This window comes from Anabrus simplex, chromosome 4 (genome assembly GCF_040414725.1).
Source record: "Anabrus simplex isolate iqAnaSimp1 chromosome 4, ASM4041472v1, whole genome shotgun sequence".
NCBI lineage: Eukaryota > Metazoa > Arthropoda > Insecta > Orthoptera > Tettigoniidae > Anabrus > Anabrus simplex.
In genome coordinates, this window is record NC_090268.1 from 393,273,254 (window position 1) to 393,299,653 (window position 26,400).

General features: G+C 39.0%; 1 protein-coding gene across 1 annotated transcript in view; it reads left to right on the top strand.

Annotated features, from left to right (window-relative positions):
• LOC136872033 (probable cytochrome P450 12a5, mitochondrial) overlaps positions 1 to 24,813 on the top strand; it is a 69,726-nt gene extending 44,913 nt beyond the window's left edge. The window contains exons 8-12 of the mRNA XM_067145856.2: positions 802 to 964; positions 7,187 to 7,356; positions 16,152 to 16,230; positions 23,801 to 24,007; positions 24,675 to 24,813. Of these exons, the coding sequence (XP_067001957.2) occupies positions 802 to 964; positions 7,187 to 7,356; positions 16,152 to 16,230; positions 23,801 to 24,007; positions 24,675 to 24,782 (727 nt within the window). The 3' untranslated portion in view covers positions 24,783 to 24,813. The remainder of the gene's footprint in view (positions 1 to 801; positions 965 to 7,186; positions 7,357 to 16,151; positions 16,231 to 23,800; positions 24,008 to 24,674) is intronic.
• Positions 24,814 to 26,400: the final 1,587 nt, after the last annotated feature.

Sequence of the window (26,400 nt, forward strand, 5' to 3'; positions counted from 1 at the left end):
CTCATTTAAAAGGCACAAAAATGCAAACGTAACATGGTTAGGATTCTGAATCTTGCAGTTGTTATGGCCTTTAGTCTGATACACCTCAATTGTTACTTTATTGTTCTGTAGTGTTGTATGATTTTGGCTACTGTTTATATTATTCCCTGTTAACACTTTGGGACTTCCTTAAATTTATTTATCTGGGCTGAGTGGTTCAAGCGGTTGAGGCGCTGGCCTCCTGACCCCAACTTGGCAGGTTCGATTCTGGCTTAGTCCAGTGTTATTTGAAGGGTCTCAAATACGTCAGCCTCGTGTCAGAAGATTTACTGACCCGTAGAAGAACTCCTGAAGGGCAAAATTCAGGCATCTCGGCGTCTCCACAAATCGTAAAAGCTGTTAGTAGGACGTAAAGCCAATATTATTATTATTATTATTATTATTATTATTATTATTATTATTATTATCATAATTTAATGTTTTTATCTTGATTGTCATTGGTCTATGATGGCAATTCACATGCCAGTGCACAACACGTACAATTTCACATGCACAACAGGGAGCTGTGATCGTACTTTCATTCATTACAGTTGACACGTAAGTAATGTTCCTGCCATGTAGCAAGAGGGTTACAGAGCAAGATTTAATCTAGTCCAGATTTGACCGGGTTTTTAATGCAAATTCGTGATGCGGTCAAGTAATTATCTGTAGTAGAGCAATTACTTAAAGCTGAACGTGTCTGATTATTTTATAAAATTTCTGGCATCTATTTCTCTACCGGATTTTGCACTGATGTTTTCAATTTATTTTTCTTCTTTCCAGAGTGGTCAGTAAGTACATTAAAGAGTCCCAAGACAGGATAATGCAGAGGTCACCCGACTCTCAAAAGGATATGAGTGTGCTAGAGACTCTTCTCGTCAGGAATGAAAATCCTATGTATGCATTCGTGATGGCGCTCGACATGATGCTTGCAGGAGTAGACACGGTAAGATACGATTAGTTAAATGGATTTTAGATTTTGCGAGGTTTGACTACCATTTGTTCGCATATATGAAAATCCCGATGTTCATACAGTTAATTAAGAGCCTTGGCCTGCCTAAGCTACTGCTGCCTAGACAAGTATCCTGAATACATTTGTCAACGTGATGACATCCTTAATTATATTGCTTGAGACGCTTCACTGCCTTTCATATCAGAAAACAGAGCTATGACCGAGTCATACCGGAAGGTTTGGCACAGAATATGTACCTTGCGATAGCTATTATCAGAATAAATTATCCGTCAGTATGGGTTTTATATGTTACTATTGACATTTTATTTCTTACTTCAAAACATTTGGAGGACGAAATCGATGCACAACCACTCCGTGATGTATAAGATGCAACATACTTCTAGAAAGAGATCGACATCATTATTACAAACTAAAGGTCCCAGTATAACTATTTCTTACCTACAGTACATGTATATTCAATTATTGGAAATGTACCTCTTACACATCTCGAATATCAGTATGTCTTTCTACAGTATCTCTGCAGAGGAGATTGGGTGCCATCTATATATATAAAATAAGAGTTTTATCTGTACATTGCTCAGAATTTAAAAAGGATGGTATTTCTGTATCAGTCGTATCCACAATAACAACGAAATACAATTATTACTTTAGCGTTATTTATGTCTGTCTGTCTGTCTGTCTGTCTGTCTGTCTGTCTGTCTGTCTGTCTGTCTGTCTGTCTGTACACGCATCACGAGAAAACGGCTCAAGAGAATTTAATGAAAATTAGTATGCAAAGTCGGTAAATAAATCGCTACAATTTAGGCCGTAAGTAATTTTATTCACGCTGACTGAAATGGTAGTTTAGGGGAAGGCCTAAAATTTAATTCTCAAATATTTATGTCATTAGTGGCCGTATCTTAATGAAAATCGGTGTGAAAAGTCGGAGAAGAAGTCGCTATAATCTAGGCTATAAATCATTGTATTCGCGCTGAGCAAAATGATAGCCTAGGTGAAGGCCTATAATAGAATTCTCAAATATTTATGTTAATAGTGGACCTATCTGAATGAAAATCGGTATGCAGAGTCGGAAAGTAAGTCGCTATAATCCAGGTCATAAATAATTTCATTCACGGTAAGTGATATGGTAGTTGAGGGAAGGCCTAAAATTTAATTACCAAATAATTATGTTGTTAGTGATCGTATCAATAAATACTACACAACTGAAGTTATATAGTATTAAATTTCCGATCATTTATGTCTTATACATTGTTACCATACCGGCTATGATCACAGAGATATTCATAAATTTGTATTTTTGTTACTAAGTCCATATCAGCGCCGAGTCACGAGAAAATGGGTAAACAGGATTTATCGAAAATCGGTATGTAAAGTCGGAGAATAGGAACTAGAGTCTATGCTATAAATAATTTTATAAGAAGCCCTAATATCACATAGTCGGAAGAAAGCTAAATGTGAAGGCCTACAATATAGAAAGCTCATAAAATTTATCAACAATTACATTACTTTGACCATTGTTTGTTGTCATGTGCTTTGTGTCTTCTGTTGCCATTCATCTCCGATAGATAGGATTACTGCTGCGTGCCGAGTATTTTTTAATTTACCTTACGTCGCACCGACACAGTTAGATATTACGGCGACGATGGGATAGGAAAGCGCTAGGAGATTGAAGGAAGCGGCCTAGGCCTTAATTAAGGTATAGTCCCAGCATTTGCCTGGTGTGAAAATGGCAAAACACGCAATAACATCTTGAGGGCTGCCGACAGTGGGGTTCGAATCCACTATCTCCCGGATGCAAGCTCACAGATGCGCCCCCCTAACCACACGGCCAACTTGCCCGTTCGTACCGAGTGTAACAGTATGCCTGAATATTGGCGGGAAGTAGCTGGGAAGTTAGATAACATTCTTCATTAACGTGCCATTCCTCTGATTTCTAAATTTTCTGATACTAATGGTACGTAACGCACTGCTTCATCATAGCATTCAAGCTGTTAAATTCCTACTCTGAGGCACTGAATGGAATGAGCAGTGTGCATATTTACCGGAATAATGGCAGAGGAGTTGTCACGGCTGTCTGCGGCCTGGTCATTCCAGCTTTGGAACTTTGGACTGTTAGATCGGCACCGCAGTACTACTTTTTAAAGGTGGGGAAATGTGCAGTTTTTCATTTGATCGAGTACTTTATATGATAACATTGCTTTTATTCGCCACTTTACTACTGATGATCCTTGTTGACTTCAGTGAGGAAAGCCAAAAAGTCAGTCTTTCAGAGAATCCCGTAGCGAAGCAGGGGTACATCAGCTAGTATTCATATATATATATATATATATTCATTTCGCGGAACATTATTTGCATCGCTTCTCTGATAGCAAAAACCAGCTTTTAATTCATAATTGCGATCTTATCAGCGCTGCCGTACTTCTTCTTAATGAAGACGCACATAGCATTTTCTTGGGTGATGATTTCGTGGGTGCGTAGGTAATGTCGCAGGTGATTGTTCATTTCCCTTGCCATCCTAACCACCTGGAAAGGAAACGTCCCATCGGGCCACTGACGGATGGTAGACTATGAGGTCTGTCCACTTCCACTCCAATCCAATGTGCAAACGCTCCGTCGAGAGAGCCACGGACGGCACACACGAGATCTGCTGGTGTACAATCCTCTCGCAGCCAGACGGTGTTTCTGATGCCTGCTGTTTGCAGGCCTCGGAAGTAACGAGTTATTCAACATGCTGAGATTGGAAACTTGATTTACTGGTTTACCAAGGAAATAAGGACCAATCAGATGATCTGAATTCAAGCCCGCCCACATCATCACATATGGAGGGTTACGTCTAATATCTTTACAAACGTGGGGATTCTCTCTTGCCCAGAAGATGAAGTTCCGATTTCATGAACTACGGTACATGGCACATTCATTCTGCAGCTTCAGTGTTGCAGATGTTTGCCACAACAAGGCTCATGCTACATAGCACCTGTCTAAATTCCTGTCTGATAATTTATTCACACGCGCAGGCTGGGAAAATTTCAATGTCAAATCTTTGGTGTGGTCACACATGGATGATCGAGGAACTTCTTACTCGGCGAGACGTTTCCTTGTTGATTTCATCGACGATCTAGCCACGGACAGAGTGAAGTAGAACAATTTTCCTGTCGCCTTGAAAATCTACTTCGTTATCCGTTTTTAACATTAATGTGCTGAAAGACTTTTTCTGCATTTCAACAAGTTACCGCACGTGGAACCCTACTGCATCAACAAGTCTCACTATCCGTCATTCCAAATTATTACTGACTACAGCTTGCTCTTTGCCTTTGCTGGCAGGACCTAGTGTTTACAGTGCACTATGTCTTCTGGTATAGGCTAGAGCAATTTTGTTACTTTCATAGATCTGTCTCGGTCTTATCCTTGGCATTGACAATATGAATGTGACTGAGGTATGAGCGATGCTAGTAATGCCAATCATTATGCAGCCAGTCCCTGCTATGAATGGTGTGAAAATGTTGTTCATAGGGTCAGTTGGTGTATGCAATTCAGTGGGCTTGGCAAACTTGACAAGTCTGGCTCGGTGAGGAAAGCAACGGGAAACTACCTCACTCCTCATTTCCCTAGTAAGCATCTTCAGTGATACCTAGGCCATCTATGACAGCTGATGGCAGAGCTGTTGAAGATCCCACCAGCGGAATCGCTGACGGATTGAACATACATACATAGCTTGCTCTAGGGAGCGTGCGAATGAGCCAGTTTCCTACCGTAACGCTCCTAGCGGAAGCGTTACTAAACAGTTGGTGTGTTAGCTATCAGATTGCAGAATGACTCCGACTGTTGTGTGTTTAGGATTTCGAAAATTAAACTGGCATCGAAGTTACTTCAGGGATTTTCTTCTTTAAGAAAAGGGGAAATGCTGGCAAGCAGCAACCATATAAGGAACGTAAAAGAAGTATGCAGTGAAATCACGGTGGAAATGCTTGAGGGGGACGAGCAGTAACAAGCCACCGTACACTGTAAAACTGTAAATAATATAATTGTAGTACATTATTTGGACTTCATCTTTAATCACATAGTAGAGATAGCTTAGTTCTATTTTAACAAAATTAATGTTAATGCTAATTATGCGCCATGTTATTTACAGAACGATTCCCCCAGACATTTGTAGATTGGAGAATGCGAATTCAAGGCAAGCCGTTCAAAGTGCACTCCTTACAAAATGGCAAAACCCGAAGAAAGCTCGTGGCTACTTTTACTGGAAATGGGAAATTACTTAGATGATAAATGAAATCCTTTGAAAAGATAAAGCACGTAGACTGTTCGGTTACTAAAATATTGCAGGCAGAGAACATGTAAAGTAACGTATGATGTAAATGTAACTCTATTGCTTAGTGCGGAGTATAATGGTGCAGTTGAGGGAAGTGGGAACACCCTGTTGAGATGACTTCCAAAGCTTACGAGAAAAACTCACTCAGTGCATAAATGCTACTCCGTTAATTATAAACAAGGTATGAAACAATCAAAGTTCCCGGTGAACCCGTAAATTATAGTTTGTAACTAACTGGTGGCTTGCGAAAATTCTGTAATTCCGATGTTATAGTAAATCCATGTCAGAAACAATACTTTTTGCAAGTGGTTTAACGTCGCACTAACACACCCAAGATTTTCGGTAACGCAAGGATGGAAAAGGGCTAGGACAGGGAAGGTAATATTCATGGCCTTAGTTACGGAACAGCCCCAGCATTTTCCCGTTGTGAAAATGCAAACCATCCTTTGAGTTGCCAACAGTGGGATTCGAGCCCTTATTTCAGTTGAAACTAAATAACTGTCGTTGTGTTAAAAATGATTAAGAAGAGAAATGAACGTGTACCTGCCAGTCAAGAAGCACATCGAATTAAAACACCGAGGAATGCTAATTACGAGGAGGTCGTAGGGCAGTTCCATATGTGTAAAGACATAAATACGCCTGCTGTCAGATACGGGAGGAGTTTTTTGCTAGTTGTTTTACGTCGCACCGACACAGATAGGTCTTACGGCGACGATGGGACAGGAAAGGGCTAGGAGTGGGAAGGAAGCGGCCGTGGCCTTAATTAAGGTACAGCCCCAGCATTTGCCTGGTGTGAAAATGGAAAACCACGGAAAACCATTTTCAGGGCTGCCGACAGTGGGGTTCGAACCTACTATCTCCCGAATACTGGATACTGGCCGCACTTAAGCGACTGCAGCTATCGAGCTCGGTACGGGAGGAGTACATAAATATGAACACTTGTTCCATAGTAAAGTTTTATCATTAAATAATATTTCAGATGGATTAGTATTTTGTTCAGATGGCCAATATCTGGTAGAAATTAAGTATCCTTTATTCTTGTAGGGATAAGCCCATTTTTCTTCATGATAATTGTAATCTGTCTTACCTTTACATGTTGGATAAACGTGACGTTGAATTAAAGAGGAGTTACACAAAGGCCTACTACACACAGATGGAAGTATATCTTTGTTCAGTTTGTGATTTCTTTGTTTGTATATTATCCGAACTGAAATGTAAATTGGGTACACAGAAATGTATTCTTAGAAGAAAAGCAGGAATTAGGATGTGTATCGTGTAAGTCCTCTGCTTCCAGTTCAGTTTGCCTCAGCTTTATTATTTTATACAGTACTTCACTGAAATTCTCTCCGCTGCGTCCTGTCTTATGTTACTAGTTTTGAACATCATGTGCAGAGTTGGCTTGTATCTAGGGTTGACTGACAAAATATCCGCTGCAAGCAGGAGAATACGTAATAGGGTTACATTTTATAACACACTGTAAGGTTTACCATATTCTTGTATGTATGATCAGTCCGTCAGCGCTTCCGCTGGTGGGATCCTCAACAACTCTGCCATCAGCTGTCATAGATAGCATAGGCATCACTGAAGAGGCGTACTAGGGAAATGAGAAGTGAGGTAGTTTACCGTTGCTTTCCTCACACCATATTCTTACGGATATGTAAATTACGTAATCCTACATCCTGAATTTCCATATTCCATAAATACTCCTATTAGTGTAAACTGATTTAAGTTACTTGCTAATTATTAGAAGACACTACTTTTCACAATATAGAAATGTGTATTTAAATAATGTCACCAATATTGGGATCACAGAACCTGAGAGTTTGCAATAACAGCAGATAAATAAGTAAATAGAAAAATAACTAAAATCGTTTCTGTTTCAGACTGCTAACTTAACTGCAAAAGCAGCTCATTTTCTGTCGAGGAATCAGGACAAACAAGAGATTCTTCACGAAGAACTGAAAAGAATATTGCCAAGGAAAGATCAAGAAATTACTGCGAATGATTTGGAAAACATGAAGTACCTTAAAGCCTGTCTCAAAGAAACAGCAAGGTATTATATTTATTACCACGGTAATTTTAAGTCTACGTAAAATGCAAGTAGTGGCTGGTTTTACTAACGTTATATCACATACTGTGTTTCATATTTATCTGTTTGTGGCGCTTTGTGTGGAACCATAAGTTAAGTAGGAGAATCTTATTTTTGGTTTATTTTATATTTTGATAGTGGATAAATTTGTGATCATTTTCGTGAAAACCAGAAGTCTCTATCTTAAAACTGATCACTTTGAGTAACTTTGAAGTTGTAAGAAAGTATATCTTTAATTTCGAGAAAATCGATTAGAAACTGGGATATAGTACTCCAATAATATATTAAGGACTTTCACTGGACAAAGGAACATCAGCTTTGATTTCAAAAATAATGTTTATAAATATTTGGGAGTTATATTATCTGGAAATTAAATATGTAAACATATTCATAATTTGAAAAAAAATAATAAGTAAGTGATAGTCTTGATGACACACTCATATATGCAGAAGTTTTGTGTTAAGACGTACAAGCTATTGCATTTCAACTCAGGGAAAGAAAACACGAAGAGGATGAAGATACAAATTAATTTCTACGTTATAGTAACATAGAGGTGCATGGAGTAGCATTCTAGAATTCCTGAATATTACCAGGTATAAGAAGCCATTCTCCGCCAATATATACAATGTTATTATTAATTTTTGAACTAACAGATATATATTTTCAATTTAGACAGTAATAATTACAATTTCGTGTGGCTATTTCTAGCCGAGTACATCTGCCATGTGTAGGTAACAGCGGTGTTATTGTGGCGGAAGATAATGTTATGTGTATGTTGCAGAGATGTTGGGGACAGCACAAATACCCAGCCCCCCGGGCCACTGGAATTAACCATTGAACGTTAAAACCCCCAACCCGACCGGGAATCGAACCCGGGACACTCTGAACCGAAGGCCAGTACGCTAACCATTCAGCCAATGAGTCGGATAATTTAGACAGTTATGTATTTTGATATTCTGGCGGAAAACCATCTTCAGCCCTGTCGATGGTTACCGTAAGTGTTAAAACAACGTTCTCTCAAATTACCGCCTAAATAACACGATATATACCGCGTAGCCAAATCACTCTGTGCACTCGCTCTCTCTCTCTCTCTCTCTCACACACACACACACACACACAGAGGGAGAGAGATACAGAAGGTCTCCGAATCGCTGCACTGTACTAGAAGTTATATCTTGTAGTTGTGCATGACGCGCCGGTAATTTTGGTTGCATGCTACAGCGATTTCATGGCTGGTAGAAATTACGTTCTGTTACGAGTTGCGTCTGTCTAAGTGTAGAGGTGTGTTTTCGTCGAAATAAGTTGTGATGATGATGATGAACACGATTAATAGAAATACGTTATATTTCGTCGATTAACGTGAATATAGTGGGTTTTTTTTTGCTAGGGGCTTTACGTCCCACCGACACAGATAGATATCATGGCGACGATGGGATAGGAAAGGCCTAGGAGTTGGAAGGAAGCGGCCGTGCCCTTAATTAAGGTACAGCCCCAGCATTTGCCTGGTGTGAAAATGGGAAACCACGGAAAACCATTTTCAGGGCTGCCGATAGTGGGATTCGAACCTACTATCTCCCGGATGCAACCTCACAGCCGCGCGCCTCCACACGCACGGCCAACTCGCCCGGTGAATACAGTGTATACTACAGGGAAAGCCAAGGTTTGTTAACCCGCAGCATTCCTTGTAATGTCTAATGTTACATCACCAACGTTAATTTTTATTATAATTCGTAACATCCTAGGCATAAAATCCAGGTTCTAGAAGCGGCCTTTTTTTTTCTAATGGCACCATAATTTTTTCCTGCATACAGTCATTGAAACAAATCCTCCCTATAATCTGGATTTCCCTCCTTCGGTTTTCCCGTTTATGGTGGTTGGGAGGAACTAGACCTCCGTACCCGGAACTTTCATCTCCTAGTGTTTCAGTACAATAATTTGTGGTTTCCTACAGCCGTCCCTTTCAGAGTCAGTACTGTACGATCTGAGTATACAGTAATTATCTAGTACTTTGAGTTAGGAGATATCTCACTTTCGTTTCAGATAATACTGACACAGCACGCATTATAATTGCAGTTTTTCATCATTCAGTGATTAAAAATCGCCAGTATTGGTCGTATAATTTAAGTGTATATGCTTCCTAGCACGTTTCAGTGATCGGATACCCGTTTAAAAATTCATCACGCCAATGTTGCTTAAATGTGTATTTCTGTATACCTCGTCACTCTACCAGTGTTGTGATTTGGGGACTCTCTCATCGTCCCATATTTGTAGAGGTGAGAGATCTCAATATTCTCGTATAATGAAGCGGTCAACCTTCCACCGAAATTTCCGCTAATGTTGCTTCACTGTTGTAAGTCCGGTGAATTAGAATTTTCTCGTAAGAATGAATATTTCTGAGAAGTTGCAGCCAGCTCGGTTTTCTGCTTATTTCCGATGTAGCAGAGATGTTTCCGCCAGCCTTACCAACTATATGTACCATTGCTATGCGTTCTTCGTTACGTTACTGTTGTAAGACGCCACCGAAAGTGCTAACCATGACTTCTAAAACACTGGGAATATTCTGGAAATATATTACCCATAAGACAATATTTTTCGAAAGTCCTAGAAATACGAGATATGTGCGAAGATATAAGTATGTATTACAGATTTACAGGTCTACAATTGGAGCAGGATTTGAACCAGAGAACTATCCATAAGAAAATTGCCACCCTATTCACAAGCACAAATGGAACAGCTCCATGTATCTTTAGATAACTTTCAGTTTTCTGATTCACAACGGATGAGATCTTCCCTGTGAGCCATGTGAACTTGACTAATACGTGGTTCAAACATAACAAACGACGACCTTACACGGGGCCAAGGCGTGAAACACCGCAAGGTATAAAATAGATATAATTACGACTAGTCAGAGATTCAGGAATCAGGTATCAGATTACAAGACCTTCAAGGGGCAGAGAGCCCTTAACTTGGTGGTCATGAAATGCCGCCTGAAGATGATAAATTGAAGAAAGGAATGTAAACATATGGGATCTACACAAGATGAAGGGAAGGAGAGTGAGGGATTTTTTCAATGAACTACTTGCAGAATGACTAATTGAAGTGGCTGATGGAAACACAATTGATGCAGAGTGGGCAGTCGAGAAGAATGAGATCAGTAAAGCTGCTGATGAACCATTAGTAAAAAAGGCAAGATCAAGTAAGTTTTAGTGGATAACTCAGGAGATATAAGACCTGACTGACGAACGGCGGAAGTAGAAGAATGCAAAAATTGAGGAGGGCAGGAAGGAATGCAGGCGATTAAAGAATGATGGCTGAAAAGGAAGTGCAAGGGTGTTGAAGGTTATATGCTTTTAGGAAAGGTAGATGATACATGTAGGAAAAATTATGAAAAAATTTGGAGAAAGAAAGCTAGGTGTATGGATATTAAGAGGTAATGTGGGAAACCACTTTTGGCGAAAGAAGACAAGGCAGAAAGATGGGAGGAGGGAGGAACGTTTCCAAGAATATTATCAAGGGAAAGAAGTAAGATGAAAAGTTTCTGGAACAAGAAGAGTCTGTTGATGCTGACGAAATGGCAGACCCAATTTTCAGGTCAAACAGCGGCAGAGCTTTGAGAGACCTAAATAGGAATAAGGCATATGGAATTGGTGAAATACCCGAAGAATTACTGACAGCCTTAGGAGAATCCATCATACTGTTGTTACTTCATTTTGTGTGTAAGATATAGGCTACAGGTTAAGTGCCGTCCAATTTTAGATAAACTATTGTTATATTGCTCCCAAGAAGTCAGCTGCTGGAAAGTGTGAAAACTACCGCATCTCACACTTGCAAAATTTTAACATCAATTATTTACAGAAGAATTGTAATACAAGTTGAAGTTGAGCTCGGAAAAGGTGAGTTTTCCTTCAGAAGAAATACAGGAACAGGTGAAGAAATCCTGACCTTCATTCTAATCTTAGAGGATCGAGTTAAGGACAAACCCATGTACTGCACATTGCATCTGTGTATCTATAAAAGGCATTCAATAATATTTATTGGACCGAACTATATGAACGTGATCGGATTCATATACCGAGGAAGAATGATTATTTATAATCTGAACAAAATACCAGTCTGCACAGATTAAAATTGGGGGCGATGAAAAATAAGTGGCTATCCATAAAGGAGTAGGTAATATTGTACTTTGTCTCTTCGTCTTTTCAATATTTACATAGAACAGGCAGTAAAGGAAATCAAAGATAAATTTTGAAAAAAGGAATCACAAACCATGAAAATCAAAACAGATATTTGCCGATAATTTTGTTATTTTACCCGAGTGTGGATATTTTATAATGAAAATGTTGTATGATATTTAGACAGCCTTGGAGAAGGAGTACAGGACGAAAATAAATAATTATAAATCAGAATTAATGGAGTGAAGTTGAAGGAAGTCAGGTGATGCAGGAAATATTAGATTAGGAAATGAAGTCGTAAGGGAAGTAGGCGAATACTGTTTCTTGGCTAACAGAATGACTGACGATGGCAGGTATTACAAGGACATAACATTATGACCAGTACAAGCTAGAAGGTTTTTTTTTTTTTTTTGCTAGTGACTTTACATCGCACCGACACAGATAGGTCTTATGGCGACGATGAAATAGGAAAGCCCTAGGAGTTGGAAGGAAGCAGCCGTGGTGTTATTTAAGGTACAGCCCCAGCATTTGCCTGGTGTGGAAATGGGAAACCACGGAAAATCATCTTCAAGGCTGCCGACAGTGGGATTCGAACCCACTATCTCCCGGATGCAAGCTCACAGCCACAAGCCCGTAACCAAACCGCCAACGTGCCAGGTATAAGGTATCCTTAACAAAATATTTCTCACTTCAGACGTTGATGTAGGAATTAGGAAAGTGTTCTTGAAGACTTACGTATGGAGCGTGGCATTGCACGGAAGAAAAACATAACGGCAAAGAGTAGAACGTTTTGAAATGTGATGTTACAGAAAAGTGTTGAAGATGAGACGAATAGATCGAATCACGAGTGGAGATGTACTTATCGAATTGTTGAGTGGAGAACGATTTGGCTACATTTGAACAGAGGAAGAGAGAGAATCGAAGGAAATATCTTAAGACACCCAGGACTTGTTCAGTTAGACATGAGGGAAGTGTAGGTGATAAGAATGTTAGTACTAGGCCAAGGAATGGATAGCCTATTACAAGCAGGCTGAATGAAAAATTAAGCAACAATCCATAAAGGTGCATGCACTACTACAATTTGTCCTCTTACCTTTCCAATGTTTATATAAAACATACGGTAAAGGAAATCAGAGAGGAATTTGGAAAGGGATGTAATGATAATGTAGAACTGAAAAGGTTAGCACAAAATGTGGTGGCATGCAGTCAATGGTTTGAACACCGAACACACATTAAACAATGAACAAGACGTACTTTCCTACTTATACAGTAATTATCGTTAGTTTTGTTATTAAGGAATACTTAATTAGTATACATCAAAGTATTATACGGTTTAACAATAAAATACGTAGATTAAATAGATTGATGTAATCATCAAAGCTACATGTTATTGTAACAAATACAATGCTTCGTACTTAACTGCAATGCCAGAAATACAGCCTTATATTAAGGTTCTCGAAGGGAAGCAAACATACCTATTTAACGTTATGTTAAAACAGTAGCAATCTTATACCAGTGACTTTTCCCAACCATTTCGCTGACATTTGGCTTGCCATTTCGGCCAACATGGACGGTGATTTTGAGATTACCTGTGTATGAACTTGTCAGATTATTAAAGTCACATCTACACACACACACATATATATATATAATAAGAGTTTTGTCTGTACACTACTCAGAATTTGAAAAGAATGATATTTCTGTATCGGTCATGTTCACAGTAACAAGAAAATGCACTTTTAACTTTTCCGTAATTTCTGTCTCTGTGTCTGTATGTATGTATGTATGTATGTATGTACGTATGTATGTATGTATGTATGTATGTATGTATGTATGTATGTACACGCATCACGAGAAAACGGCTGAAGGGAGTTTAATGGAATTCGGTATGTAAAGTCGGGGGATAAACCGCTACAATCTAGGCTATAAATAATTGTATTCACGTTCGGTGAAATGGTAGTTTGGGGGAAGGACTTAATTTAATTCTCAAATATTTATGTTATTAGTGGTCCTATCGAAAAATACTACATAACTAAAGTTATATAGAATTGAATTTACGATCATTTATGTCATACATTGTTACCGTACCAGCTTTGATAACACAGATATTCATCAATTTGTATTTCTTTTTTGCAAAGTCCATATCAACGCCGAGCCACGAGAAAATGGATTAACAGAATTTAATGAAAATCGGTATATAGAGTCGGGGAATAAGAAACTACAGTCAAAGCTATAAACAATTTTATTCACCCTGGATGAAATTGTCGTGGTTTTTTTTTTACTAGGGGCTTTACGTCGCACCGACACAGATAGGTCTTATGGCGACGATGGGATGGGAAAGGCCTAGGAGTTGGAAGGAAGCGGCCGTGGCCTTAATTAAGGTACAGCCCCAGCATTTTCCTGGTGTGAAAAGGGAAGCCACGGAAAACTATCTTCAGGGCTGCCGATAGTGGGATTCGAACCTACTATCTACCGGATGCAAGCTCACAGCCGCGCGCCTCTACGCGCACGGCCATCTCGCCCGGTAAATTGTCGTTTAGGGGAGGGCGCCTACTATTTAATTTTCAAATACCTATGTTATTGGTCCTATCGTCCGACTCGTTGGCTGAATGGTCAGCGTACTGGCCTTCGGTTCAGAGGGTCCCGGGTTCGATTCCCGGCCTGGTCGAGGATTTTAACCTTCATTGGTTAATTCCAGTGGCCCGGGGGCTGGGTGTTTGTGCTGTCCCCACATCCCTACAACTCACACACCACACATAACACTATCCTCCACCACAATAGCACGCAGTTACCTACACATGGCTGATGCCGCCTACCCTCATCAGAGGGTCTGCCTTACAAGGGCTGCACTCGGCTATACATAGCCACACGAAATTATTATTATTATTATTATTATTATTATTATTATTATTATTGGGCCTATCGAAAAGTGCTACATAACAGAGGTTATAGAGAATACTCTTTCTGATAATTTATGTTTTATTCAGTTTTACCGTACCAACTATGATAAGAGTGGTATTTCAGAGTGGGAAGAAAACTAAATGTGAAGGCCTACAATATCGAAAACGCATAACATTGATCAACAATAACATTACATTGACTATTGTTTGTAGAGATGTTCTTTTGTCTCCTACGCTGATACTCAACTCCCATAGATGGGATTACTGCTGTGGACCGAGTATAACAGCCTGACTGAATATTGGCGGGAAAGAGCTGGGGACTTAGAAAACTTTCTTCTTTAGCATCCCATTCCTCTGGTTCATACATTTTCTGATACTGTTGGTACGTAACACAATGGTTCATTATGGTATTCCAGCTATTCGACCCCTACTCTGACACGCTGTTTTGAATGAGCACTGTGCAGACGTAAGGCAGAGGCTCACCTATGACCTGGTCAAGAATTACAAATTTAGGCCTATTCCAAATTATAGCACCACAATTCACTTAATGACTCAAAATTCAACCCTGAAAAGAGCTGTTTTTTAAGAAAAAATTCTTCCTCTTCGTTTTTATTAAATTCTACATTCATTTTATTCCAAATTAGCAGTGAAGAGGGGAGTTTCTCCTCTGGCTTGAAGAAAACATTTGCCTCAAAGTCAGATAGATTTTTCCGCCACCAGTGTAGTGAATTGAGATTTTCTGGCTCATCGAGTACTCCTAGGAAACATATTAGTAAAAGGGCATAGTTTTTGCCCTGGTACTCTTCACTATTAGACCCCCGCCCCAATAAAAAGGACAAATAGTGTTCACGAAGCACAGCTGTTTGCAACTTGGTCATTCCAGCTCTGGAACTTTGGACTGTTAGATCGGCAGCATAGTACTGTTGGTTAAAAGTGAGAAAATCTGTGGTTTTTCATTTGATCGAGTATTTCATATGAAAGCATTGTTTTTAATCACACCATTCCTACTGAAGTCATTGTAATGACCGATGTTCATTTCATTTGGGAAACCACTAAGACAGTCTTTCTGAGGATGTAACCAGGAGGTGGGGAGTGAATGTCTGCCATTATAATGAAAACTACCCAACATGATTGTGACTTATGCTAGGCAAGCGGGCCTACCATTACAATGAAAATTCCATAACCCACTTTTCATATGAGAAAAGACGTTTGGTGACTTCCCCGTCGCGTTTCTAGGGTAACAATCTTGCTCACTACGTGTGCACTACCTAACCTAGAATTCCGTAGCGAAGCACGAGTACATCAGCTAGTTTTGTAATAAATTAAGGCTCCTTTCACAGAATCTAGCAGAATAATAATAATAATAGTTGTTCATTTCAGTTCGTTCAGTGACGTTGTTTTTTTACGGAGCTGTCTGTACCTCAGTGTCACAAAATCCATTTCTCTTTGTCCACTGTTTCCTAAGTGTGTTTGCTTAACCTAACTGGGGAGAAGAAGGATTTTCTAGAATTTTCTATAATTTTAAATAATGTCAATGGTTATTCAGTAACTTCTGAATCTAATAAATAAACAGATATTGAACATTGTATATCATGTAAGTTATTTTATAATATGTGTATCTGTTCATTCATGCTGAATTACAACTACGTATCTTATATTGACATCCCGGTACCACTGTGTCTTACAGGATTGCACCCATCTCGGCAGCGAACTTCAGGAAAGCGCCCGCTGATATGGTGATCGGCGGCTACCTAGTTCCGAAAGGGGTAAGTTAAAATAAACAGCGTACCTTCAACTTCAGACTGTTCTTAAGATGTATATAAATTGACCGGCAATATTAATGGATTACTTGAATGTTTAAAGGTAAAAGCACGTTAAATTGTGAAACATTTGTTTTAATATTTACAATGATAATATTCACAAAAAAATATCTAAGTAACTAAAGGTAGCAATAACGTATTTCAAAACGTATTGGTTTTTACTGTTCTGTATCAATCCTTGGTGTTTCGAAATAGTTGATATGGCAGAATAGTGCGGTAGATTTAAGCCCTACATATAAAGTTCATCCTTTTATTGGAACATGGCAACCTGATCGAATTTAAATCTACAAAATCGCTGAAATCAGAAGAAGCTGAGTGTTCGCATTGGAACAAATAATAATGTTATTTAACCCCCAGAAAACGGAGTTGAAATGGTTATAACCTAGCCGTGAGGCATGGCTTCTCACAAAGGCGGTCAGGGTTGAAAATCCGGTCATTGGATGCAGGATGTATCAATATTTATGAAGGTAACGGAAAAACAAAGACTAGGTAATGAAGGGGGTGAAAATGAAAGACTCCCTAGCCCTCGAATTCTCCAATAGCGTCTGGGTCGAAAAAGGACATGAGTTGACCAAAGGAGGTCGGATATTGTGCCCTTTTCAAGGCAACAACTGCGGTGAACTTCTTCCTTCTTCTGTGCGCCGGCTGCTCCTGTAATAAATGACATTTAAATGATACTCACCGCTGCATGTAGACTCTTCTTCCTCAGTCGCGGACCGTCCGGATATCCCCGAAGATAGGCCACCCGTCGATCAGGGAGTGAGGAAATGAAAAGATGGGGTAAACTAACTACAAATGACTGTACCCAATGACTGAATTAAAATTTAAATAACAAACTGATTTATTGAATAAAGTGCAAAGTGCCAAAATGAAAGTAAACTAAACTGGTGAAAAATGTAAACAAAGTGAAATAAATAGAAATTTTTTAAAAAAATTAAAGATCTGCCTTACAATAACACAAATGTCTGCCTAATAAAACTGACTGAAAGTCGATCAAAATAATAATGTTCCAGATTATGTTGACACCGGCTTCCAGACGCTGACGTGAATAAATTAAAAACTCTGGTCAGAAAATACCATCTCATTTGAAATATGAACTGTATTCCGTAGAGAAAAAAATGTCACTCAAAATTAATTAATGTATATAATGTCATATATATATATATATATATATATATATATATATATATATACAGAACATCTCAAAGAAACAGTCTGATGGAAGACTATTGGATAGCATTACTCAATACATGCTTGAGTAGAGGAAAAATTCATTTTGTTGTTATGATGTACTGTTTAAAAGCAGTAAATCGAGAAATGATTGTCTGACTAATTAACGTGCCATTAAATTTTGTAGAGGTCCGCTGTCTTTAATTTCGTTCATTTTCCGAATTTTTCAGATATTTATCCGATTTAGGTCATCTCAATGGTTTTTAGGATTCGTGTTTGTCCGTCTGCGATTTAAATCTGTGAATAGATTGGGGATTTAAAGGGAAATCCCAGCATGTTGCTTCCGTTTTCTCTCATGCTATTGAATTTCTGTAAAATCCGTGCGCTACATGTGAAATCCCGCTTTATATTAAACATCTTTTGTTATGTAGGAATACATAATTTCGCAAGGTCACTGGACACTCTTTCGTTTGAGGGAATGCTCCAGGCTCTTCAAATGTATTACTTTTAGGCCCCGGAAAATGTCGTTATATGGAGGCAATTTCAATGATTTGCCGCCCTTAGTTTCGTGGTAACTTATTTCTACACGCTATGTCATTTCACAAAGCCGATTACACAATCGCTGCTCGATTTGGAGAGATCTTCAACTTCTGTCCTGCGCCTTATAGTCGTATCTCGTTTCTTTACACTTTAAGACAGCGCAGCATTTTTCAATTTATTCAAATCTCTCCAACTCGATTGTGACTGGCGTTAAGCAAATTGTACCTCTCATTGTACCTGCCATTACTATCAAAATTTTCCCAAGGTGCACCTTAAGTCGAAAACAACGTATGGGTTCTCCCCGATTTGTTTCTCGGATAGCCCTAAGAGACATGCAGTTTAATATCATCTTACTCACTGCGTGTAGAGTAACTTATACCGAACTCCGTATACAAGATAGTATACCGTAGCGAAGCACGGGTACATTTGCTAGTTTATAATAAACAAGAAAATCACAAAACTCAACTTGAAAGAGTGGCCAGGGTCAACGTTGGTGTGTTAATTTGACACGTAAACACAAAAGGTGTGGATAGAACACACAACACCACGACAAGGGTATCACATTACAAAAGACAATCAATCCCTGTTGGCCTGTAAATCATAGAACAAATGCCTTCACTGTACACACTGTAGGCATAAAAATGTACTTAAATGGTCAAAAGCACTGGAGGTTGGTTGGAGAGTGGGGGGCGGGTTAGGCGGGTGTTTGCTTACCTCTGACTAGGTCGCACAACAAAACTCATAATAAATAACCAAGTCGATCTTCATTTTATCCACAGTGACTTACTATAACATCGACATTCATATGAAACCACAATCACTTGGTCACTCCTCACACAAGACTACAAAGAGAAAATAAACAACACTCTAAGAATCTGAAGTTCCTTAACATATACAAATCGTAGGAATTACCCTGCATGTGTCTTATATTCGTTATGTGTCTTACCAGTACCTCGATGTCCATCCATATGAAGTAAGTTCCCTAATTGAGGGGTAAGTAACACATCACTCTGAATGGTCATTAGTGAGGACTAAACCAGCCTACACTACGTAATGTGAAACCGTCTAGGTTCACGAAGAACGTTATTATTATTATTATTATTATTATTATTATTATTATTATTATTATTATTATTATTATTATTATTATTATTATTATTATTATTATTATTGATTCTTTATGCACAACTAAGAGGCGCGTTTTAATTCATTAGCACTTTTTTGTTTTTTCTTCTTCTCTTCCCAAAATCTCTTCATCCTCTCGGTGTCTTCCTTTTTACGTTGTTTGTGAATTAAAATTCTGAATTTTATTCTATGTTGAATGGTTTCTTCATGAACGCCGATTTCAGTTAGGTATTCACTGATTTCTTTTAGACAATTATTGTGATTTTTCATTGATGAGCTTAAATTTTCTTTGTAAACCTGATATTATCCCTTCTATATAAGTGATGATAAAATTGTAATCACCGTTTCCTGATTGTATCTGTGTTTTTTCTGTAACTTCATAGTTTTCATGTGATTTATTTTTCATCCAAATTCCATTTTCACATTTTGGTCCTTGATATTCCTGAAGATTTTTCTTTCTTGTCTTTCGATCATCTTTATTCGCTATCTGCCACCAATTATAATAATTTCCGATGCAAAATGTGCTTCTGTTTTAACTACTGTCGTAATTTTGCTTTTTTGATATAGTTATTTAATTGTATCTGTTCGAAGTAATTTTGAATGCTCTTTGAAGATTAATAATTATTTCTATCTAAATTACCTAAATTACTTAAATTTATCTACTTGAGCGGTATTTCCATATTTGGTGATTAATGGTTGATTGTTGAAAATTTTTTATTATTATTTTTATAATCATCATCATTATTATTAGTATGGCTCGTAATCACAGCTACAAAACTTGACTTTTCTCTTTTGCAAACTGTAGGAATATAAAATACAGTATATTCATCCATGAGCGCTCGAGCAAAGAAAATTACGGTCTGAAGTAACCTGAGCAGCCCAACGAGATTGTACCAAAGCGTTCTCTCTCTAGCAGCTCAGACAATGGATTCAATCCACACCGAGCTCGATAGCTGCAGTCACTTAAGTGCGGCCAGTATCCAGTATTCGGGAGATAGTGGGTTCGAACCACACTGTCGGCAGCACTGAAGATGGTTTTCCGTAGTTTCCCATTTTTCACACCAGGCAAATGCTGGGGCTGTACCTTAATAAAGGCCACGGCCGCTTCCTTCCTATTCCTAGGCCTTTCCCATCCCATCGTCGCCATAAGTCCTATCTGTGTCGGTGCGACGTAAAACAAATAGCAAATAGCAATATGGTTCAATACACAACAGGGCTGTTATTGTGCCTAACCATATAATTATAAACGTTCATAAACTGGTTATATTGTTCATTATAACGTCATTATACGTCGTCTGGTCCTGTCGCTTTAACCATACTTATCCGGCTCGCATTTTCTAACACCTTTCAATAGTAACTGGTTGAAATGGTTCAGCACCCACTGTAGGTGGGTGATATAATACTTCATGGCAAATTTCTTTGACGTAATCGCCCCATTGTTGTAAGATTGCTGTTGGCTCTCAAAGACGTTGGTGGTTATTTTTAACCTGTCTGACGTCTTTTATATCCTGGGTAGCTCGATGACGAGATTTTGTTTCGTATCACTTCTTAAAATATGAATGTGTAGCAGTTTCTTAGACAGAGGGATATATTACATTCAAGGCATCAATTGCTACAGACTGAGATAGAAATATTTCAGCAGAGAAATCCACACCAGTAAAGCAACAATTATAAAACAAAATCTATATATATAAAAGCACATGGCCTGACTGACTGACTGACTGACTGACTGACTGACTGACTGACTGACTGACAGACTGACTGACTGACTGACTGACTCATCATCGCCGAGCCAAAACTACTGGAGATAAAGAAATAAAATTTTGAGGATACATTTATATTACAATGTAGGTGCTCGCTAAGGGAGGATTTTCGGATATTCCGTCGCTAAGGGGGTGAAAAGGGGGTGAATTTTTAAAATGAGTGTGTCTATATCTCAAAACTTTAAAAGTTTACAGATGTAAAAATTTGTACTTAGAATCTCCTTTAAAAATAAAGAAACAAGTATTCTTTTGTTTTCGGAAAATCCCAATAGGAGGGGTGAAAAAGGGTGAAAAAATGGTTGAATGCCTTTAATGGGGCTACTTATATTTCAGAAACTGAAGATATTACAAACGTGAAAATTGGTATTTCTGATCTCCTTTAAAAGTAAAGAAATATGTATATTTTTGTTTTTGGAAAATCCAATTAATGGGGTTAAACAGGAGTGACAAAATTAGGGTGAACTTTTAGAAAGACTATATCTACAGTACATCTCAGAAACGTAAACCATTACAGCCGTAAAAATTGGTATTTGGAATCTCCTGTAGAAGTAAAGAAACGTGGGTGATTTGTTTTTGGAAATTCCACTTAAGGGGAACTAAAAAGCGGGTGAAATTTTAAAATGACATTTTCTACAGTATATCTCAAAAACTTAACATGTTACAGAAGTGAAAAATGGTATTTTTATCACTATTAAAAATAAAGAAGCGTGTATTTTTTGTTTTCGGTATGAGCACTTGGGTGGGTGGGTGGGGGTGGGGGGTAAAAGTGACTGAACATGGGGTTAAATTCTTTTAATTAGGGTACTAATATCTCGAAAACTGAAGGTGTTTCAGACGTGCAATTGGATATTTGGAATCTGCTTTAAAAGTAAAGAAACACGTATTGTTGGAAAATCCAATGAAGGGGGGGGGGTGAAAGAATTTAAAAATTAATAGAATTAACTGTATGAGGATACTTACATCTAATAAAAACTAAAGTTGTTACAAACGTGGAAATTGATATTTGGATCTCCTTTAAAAACAAGGAAAAACGCGTTTTTGGGGGAAAATCATCTTGGGGGGTGGGAGTGAAAAGGAGTTGAATTTCTTTTATGAGGACACATATCTCAAAAACCAACTTGAAGAATGAAATATGCTTCACAATTTATATAGTATAAACCAAAGTCTTCTATACCAAGTGATAATGCAAGCACAGATGTTTCAAAACAGGCATGACGAACGACTAATTTGTAGATAATAAATTTGAAATGTCCCTTGAATGTTTCTATTCTTGAACGGGTCTCTAAAATTAACAAGCTAATTAGGGGTTTCTTCAAATAGACTTTGGAAAACCCCATACATTCAATATTTTCATTCTCCTTATTATTATTATTATTATTATTATTATTACTCTTCTTCTTTTCTTCGTGAAGCATCCGTATGTACAGGATGAAGCGTAATTCGCGCACTCGGGCGTCGCAGCGCGACTCCTCACATGCCAGCAATAAAAAAATGTCTCTTACAAAATTTCGTCTTGCGAGTACATTCGGCAGAAAAACGACGTTGAAGAGTAGCAATCTGGCAACACTGTAACCACATGTAGGGTAACTACCTCTGTCAGCAGAAGTTAGTCGTACCGTACACTTGGTGCAGTGGATAGAGTTTCGGGGTAGCATGCAGGAGATCGAGTGGTCGATCCTGGGATGAGGCGTATTTTTTTATTTCCAGGTGGTATGGTATCTGGCATCTTAATCGTCAACAGCGATTGCAGTGTGTCCTCTAGAAACCATTTGCACTTACATACTACGATCCTAGAAATGGACGAACAATCGTTTTCATTGGTCAGCTTTGAAAGGCGCCCTTTCCACGTCGTGGGCGTGAATTTATTCGCACCACTTCATCTACTAGATGTGAAACCTCTTTGTTTCAGCTGTCTATTTCTTATTAGTCCAACCAGGTATTTGTTGTTTCATCGTTACAAAATGTTGTAAATGTAGGATACATGTGACCTCAGAAATGGTGTCTTACTGTATTACAGTACGTAATGTCAGATGGAAAGTCATCATCATCATCATCATCATCATCATCATCATCTGTTTACCCTCGAGGTTCGGTTTTTCCCTCGGACGTAGCGAGGGATCCCACCTCTACCGCCTCAATGGCAGTGTCCTGGAGCTTCAGACTCTAGGTCGGTGGATACAACTGGGGAGTATGACCAGTACCTCGCCCAGGCGGCCTCACCTGCTATGCGGAACAGGGGCCTTGTGGAGGGATGGGAAGATTAGAAGGGATAGGCAAGGAAGAGGGAAGGAAGCGGCCGTGGCCTTAAGTTAGGTACCATCCCGGCATTCGCCTGGAGGAGAAGTGGGAAACCACGGAAAACCACTTCCAGGATGGCTGAGGTGGGAATCGAACCTACCTCTACTCAGTTGACCTCCCGAGGCTGAGTGGACCCCGTTCCAGCCCTCGTACCACTTTTCAAATTTCGTGGCAGAGCCGGGAATCGAACCCGGGCCTCCGGGGGTGGCAGCTAATAACGCTAACCACTACACCACAGAGGCGGACCAGATGGAAAGTAGCAAATAAAAAATGCGCCTCAACCCAGGATCGAAGCATCGACCTCCTGCATGCCAACCCAAAACTCTACCCACTGCACCAACTGTACAGCACGACGAGAGCTTGCTGACAGCGGTAGTTACCCTACATATGGTTACAGTGTTGCCAGATTCCTACTCTTCAACTTCCGTTTTCTACCGGATATACTCGCAAGACGAAAATTTGTAAGAGACATTTTTTTATTGCTGGCATGTGAGGAGTCGCGCTGTGACGCCCGAGTGCGCGAATTACGCTTCATCCTGTATATCCGCAGGAAATAAATATGTCCGGCCATAATAGCTTCTGAAAATTATTCAATCACTTTTATATTCTTGTCCTCACAGACTGAAATCATCATGGACCAGAAGATACTGTGTAATCTTGAAGAAAATTATCCAGAGCCTCAAAAGTTCATTCCTGAAAGATGGCTGAAGGATGGTGATAAACTTCAGAAAGCACATCCCTTTGTATATTTGCCTTTTGGATTTGGACCCAGAATGTGTCTCGGAAGGCGATTCGCTGAGCTGGAGTCAGGGGTATTAACTGCAAACGTAAGTATTTTCAAACTTTTTATGAGACTTTGAGAGCAACATCGGTTACGATTCCTTGTGTGCTGAAATTAGGAACACGGTCAGTCTAACACAAACCGTAATGTCCGCAGCTTCTAAAGTTAACTATTTTCACTAGCGAGAGGAATTATACGAAAGCAGTGTACGAAATGTTGAACTTACTAGGCAGAAGATAAGAAAAATTGATGACGGATTATTCATAGAGTATGTAAAATACACACAAATGGACATATTCAATACGTATCTATCCCTTCTGTTATTTGTTTTATAATTTGTGGTTAAAACTTGAAAGATACCTTAAAACAAATTTAATTGATATGTATAATAGATATATAACTACTTATTCTTAAACTTGTAAAGTTATTTCACTGCTGTACAAAGAGTTGAAACAAAACTATGGGATATCAATTCACCATTCTGTAACTCAAAAAGAGAAATTGGAACATTTTGTATTAGCACTACGGAAGGTAATTAATGAAAACATGTTTATAATATTTCAAGTTCCGTACTAAGCCTTTACACTATAAGTGGTTAAAAGTGGAATAAATGGCCGTAATAAAAGCTTTTCTGTTCTAATATTGTCGTCCTTACATAATCCAGTTTAATATTTGTGGAATATTACTGACTATTATTGTTTTTTGTCTTTCAGATATTCCGCAATTTCCGTCTGGAGCATGACGAAGATTTGAAGGAAATAGTTCACGGTTTATCTGCTGTTGGAAACAAACTGAATTTCAGAGTAGAAGACAGATCGTAGTCCTAGGAACCATTCGTCCCGCTGACCTTCCTAATGAAGCAATGTATCGATTTTTGCATATATTTTATTTCATACAATGTTATAATCGCCGTCTTTCCTTACTTGAAGGACTGCGGAAAATGAGATTTTACGTTACGGTATTTACTTTCCGCACTCGCTTATTTGAAGTCGTCTCGGACTGGTTGAGCTCCACTTCGCAGTAATGTAAATACGGACAGTCTAGAGAAGCGAAAGTTAACCTTCATCATCATCATCATCATCTGTTTACCCTCCAGGTTCGGTTTTTCCTTCGGACTCAGCGAGGGATACCACCTCTACCGCCTCAAGGGCAGTGTCCTGGAGCTTCAGACTCTTGGTCAGGGGATACAACTGGGGAGAATGACCAGTACCTCGCCCAGGCGGCCTCACCTGCTATGCTGAACAGGGGCCTTGCGGAGGATGGGGAAGATTGGAAGGGATAGACAAGGAAGAGGGAAGGAAGCGGCCGTGGCCTTAAGTTAGGTACCATCCTGGCATTTGCCTGGAGGAGAAGTGGGAAACCACGGAAAACCACTTCCAGGATGGCTGAGGTGGGAATTGAACCCACCTCTACTCATTTGACCTCCCGAGGCTGAGTGGACCCCGTTCCAGCCCTCGTATCACTTTTCAAATTTCGTGGCAGAGCCGGGGATCGAACCCGGACCTCCGGGGGTGGCAGCTAATCACGCTAACCACTACACCACAGAGGCGGACAAGTTAACCTTGTTGAATTGTTTCCCCGTCTGATGCGGCACTGTGGTTCCGTACCCACCTACACCCAAGATGGATTCTCCGCATTCCCAGCTCAAGAAATCTGCCGCCATCACAATGGTGACTAATGTTTAGCTCAATTAATTTCCGATCGATAACTATCACATAATAAATTACAGTATATCATAATAGTACATTATGCAACAAGACTTTATTGGCAATAATCAAGACACGAGTATGTTTACAGACTGAGCGAAGCGAGTTTTATCATTTCCATACGAGTGTCTTAATTACCATTATAGGCGAGTTGCATGAGACTGTTTATGCTCGACGATAATTATAACTCTATTCTTTTAATATTCATAAATTTCTGTCGAGATGTCGCTTGAGAGTTGAGTTTACTGAACAGAGCGCGGAGTGCATGCGCCGGGTTATTGATTTTCGTAAGTGGATCATAGACCTTGAAAAGTGATATGTTTTCAAATCTTTGACAGAAGGCTATCATAACCTAGCTTTATTTCAAATACAGATTGCTTATTGTACAGTTGATGATGTGAATTTGTGGGAATGTGCCGTGTGGTTGTGGAATGTTGGAAGTAAAAGATGCATTGATGTTAATATATGAGTCCGATATGTTTGATTTTGGAAACAAGTGCGGAGGTAGTACTTTGAGCGTAGGTGCGATAGTATCCTTACCTAATTGGTCAAACAGTTGTATCATAATGAAAATCTGAACTCTGGTTGGTGGAGGACCTGTACTATAATGAAAATCTTAACTCTGATTGGTGGAGAATCTGCATCATAATTAAGCTTGAACTATAATGAGTCTCATAAAGATTCAGTTTTTCGGCATGTAAAACTTATATTTCGGCATCGTCGAGTATAAAGT